We start from the raw sequence: 2843 nt of genomic DNA on the forward strand, positions 1-2843 counted from the left end.
ACTGAGGCATGAATTCTTTAAATTTGAATTACATTCAGATTATTGCTCAACCATGTTCAACTCTGAAAGACAAAAGAAAAGTTGTTACAACCTAAATTTTCACATGAAAACCTCACAAAACAAATTAACCATTGTGGTTCATAAGCATGTCGTCCCTAAAACGTAATGTCGTTCTGTCCTAGTGCGTGCTCGCATAAGAAAAATCAATTCCTTCTGTGGTGCAAATGCTACTAACTGCTCATGCCTTCTAGGTCATATAAATTATACCAGGATGGACATATAATCAAATTTCGACCATCACTAAGCTAATTCACTATACAACACAGGATACAAAACCTATTATGTTAATTTCAAGGGTAATGTGCATGGGATCTTACTGTTGTAAGACAAAAAATAAGAACAATAATCACTAACGAAATAATAGGTTGTCTCAGCTAGTTTATCAGGTCCTTCAAAATGGATAAAAAGATTGTCTAATCAGTATTAGGTGCCTAAAGATAAGATATACTTCAAATATACGCATTGCAACATGTTCCCTCTCATGTTAATAAATTACGGAGGAATAGTTCACAGTATAACAATCTAGAATAGGCGATACTGGACATTCAATAAATTCAAAGCTAGTGAGTCATTGTTAGACCTGTTTGGGCACTTGCGTACATATAGCTGACGCTTCATACTATCAAGTGCTAGATACAACAATGATTCCCAAAAGAAGGCCATTCACTGCAATCAAATGGAATTTATCTCAGAAAATGGACTTTCAATTGAAAGCTTGTTCTACCAATCTTCTTCAACCTCTAGCTAGAAATAGAAAGAACTCACGACAAGAAACAATGTGGATTGACAGTGGCTAATGTTACTGAAAAATTTTTTAGAGTCAACTCTTCATAGGGTCTACAAGACTGCTTACGAACAATATCCCATAAATGTACCTAGAGGTTTAGATCACTATATGCATGGTAGCAGTCACTAATAAGTCTAACATCTATGAAGAGAATAGCAATCCCATTACTAAACACACGGGATACCTAGTGAATGACATTGCCTATAATCATGAATGGCATAGACTCACGTTAATCCCATTATTAAACACAAAAAGATGGTATAGAGGGTGTTACTACAATTGACTAAAACCAGATACAGACTACCGTAGATCTACATTTACAAAAGCACATCTATCATTTAATGTCATAGTGCTATACTTTTATTTAACTCTAGAGAATGTGTGTGACATATGGGTGTAGCAAACTCATTAGTTGGAAGAAAAGAAGGATCATCACTCTTCATCGATGAGTTTTCTTTTTTGAAGGAGAGTGCTCAACTTACTTAGATCCTTATGCCGCAGACTTACCTTAGATTTGATGTCTTTGTCTGTTATTTCCCATGGTTCCTGCATGACACCCCAAGATCAGATATATCTCAACACACACACACACATGGTCATGGACCTGGTGTGCTTCTAACAAATGTTCCCACATTTGGTCAAACTCTTCTTCTGAACATTTCATAAACATGAGTGAAAAAAAGTCCCTTCGAAACCCAGAGACACGGACATTGTCAATACAATTTTTCAGAATGTGCCAAGCACATAAGCGATGTCTAGCACTAGGTAAGGTAGCTTTAATAGCCTTGCGAATTGCATGATCACCATCTGTTATGACAGACTAAGGTGCCTTGCTACCCATTGCTCTAAGAAAATGCTCTAACGCCCAAATGTAAAACTGCTCTGACTCACTAGTCATAACTGCAAAACCAAATACAATAGTTTGTCTATGATTGTTCACTCCAGCAAATACGACAATTGGCATTTTGTATTGATTTGTCCGGTATGTTGAATCAAACAATAACACATCACCAAAACAACTGTAATCTACATGAGACGTCGAATCTGCCCAGAACAATTTGACCAATTGGCTAAGTTCATTCAAGTCGTATGAGAAGTAAAATTCTGGATCAATCTTCGACTTGTTTTTCATGCAGAAAACAAGTGTGCTAGCATCTCCATTCATATAATAAATTTTCCTCATCCTGGTCATATAATTATACAAATCCTTTCTTATGTAACCAACTTTACAAAACTGGCCAGCCCTATAAACAAGGAAATCCGTCACTTGACATTGTCTAATGCCCACATCAATTAGACTCTTTGCCAAAGATGCATCTTCACTGCCCATCTTTCTATATTAGCGACCAAATATCGAACTAGGATAAGGCACAAGTGGATGAGTGTGTTCAGCAGCAAACTTGTTAACAACCCACATATTGCATTTAAAATAAAAAATCACTTCAAAAATCGCAAGACACTTGCATTTAGACAACTCACGTTGTTTCCTTTTGTGTTCCATATTCAAATATTTCGCCTCTCTCTCACCTTGGCACGAGCACAGAAAATTCTTTTAACCGGGATATCTTTATGAAATCGGTAGACACCTGATAAGCACCCAAAACTGTAATATTAAACCCCAAGAGACATAGCATTTTGGTCGATTATGTGTTTAATAATCATGTAATAATTATATTTTCGTACTTTTGCAGGTTTCCGCATTTAAAATGAATATAATAATAAAACATGCATCGAAGTACGGGAATACTGGAATATTTGAAGTTTCCCACTTAACCCCAGTGAAGCCCAACAGAACCTGACTAGAGCCTAAGTTTCCAAAAGAACAAAATCAATGCAGAACGGGTCCACATATAAAGAAGCAGCAAACTTTCGAAGCTCAAATCTGATAAATCGGGGTGCCGATGTTAGCTAGTGAACTGGTAGAGCGACCAGGGCGACAAACTTTACGCAAAGACAGAAAGTTATAAAAACGCCAAAATCGGCGCCGCCACTAGAC

The 2843-nt window shown here is 36.8% G+C and overlaps 1 protein-coding gene across 1 annotated transcript; it reads right to left on the reverse strand.

Annotated features, from left to right (window-relative positions):
* Positions 1 to 1667: 1667 nt before the first annotated feature.
* Positions 1668 to 2177, reverse strand: LOC147514463 (protein FAR1-RELATED SEQUENCE 5-like). Its single transcript, XM_086592592.1, has one exon. It carries the CDS (start codon positions 2175 to 2177, stop codon positions 1668 to 1670), a length of 510 nt encoding a protein of 169 aa, XP_086448718.1.
* Positions 2178 to 2843: the final 666 nt, after the last annotated feature.

This window comes from Coptis chinensis, chromosome 2 (genome assembly GCF_015680905.1).
Source record: "Coptis chinensis isolate HL-2020 chromosome 2, ASM1568090v1, whole genome shotgun sequence".
Taxonomy (NCBI): domain Eukaryota; kingdom Viridiplantae; phylum Streptophyta; class Magnoliopsida; order Ranunculales; family Ranunculaceae; genus Coptis; species Coptis chinensis.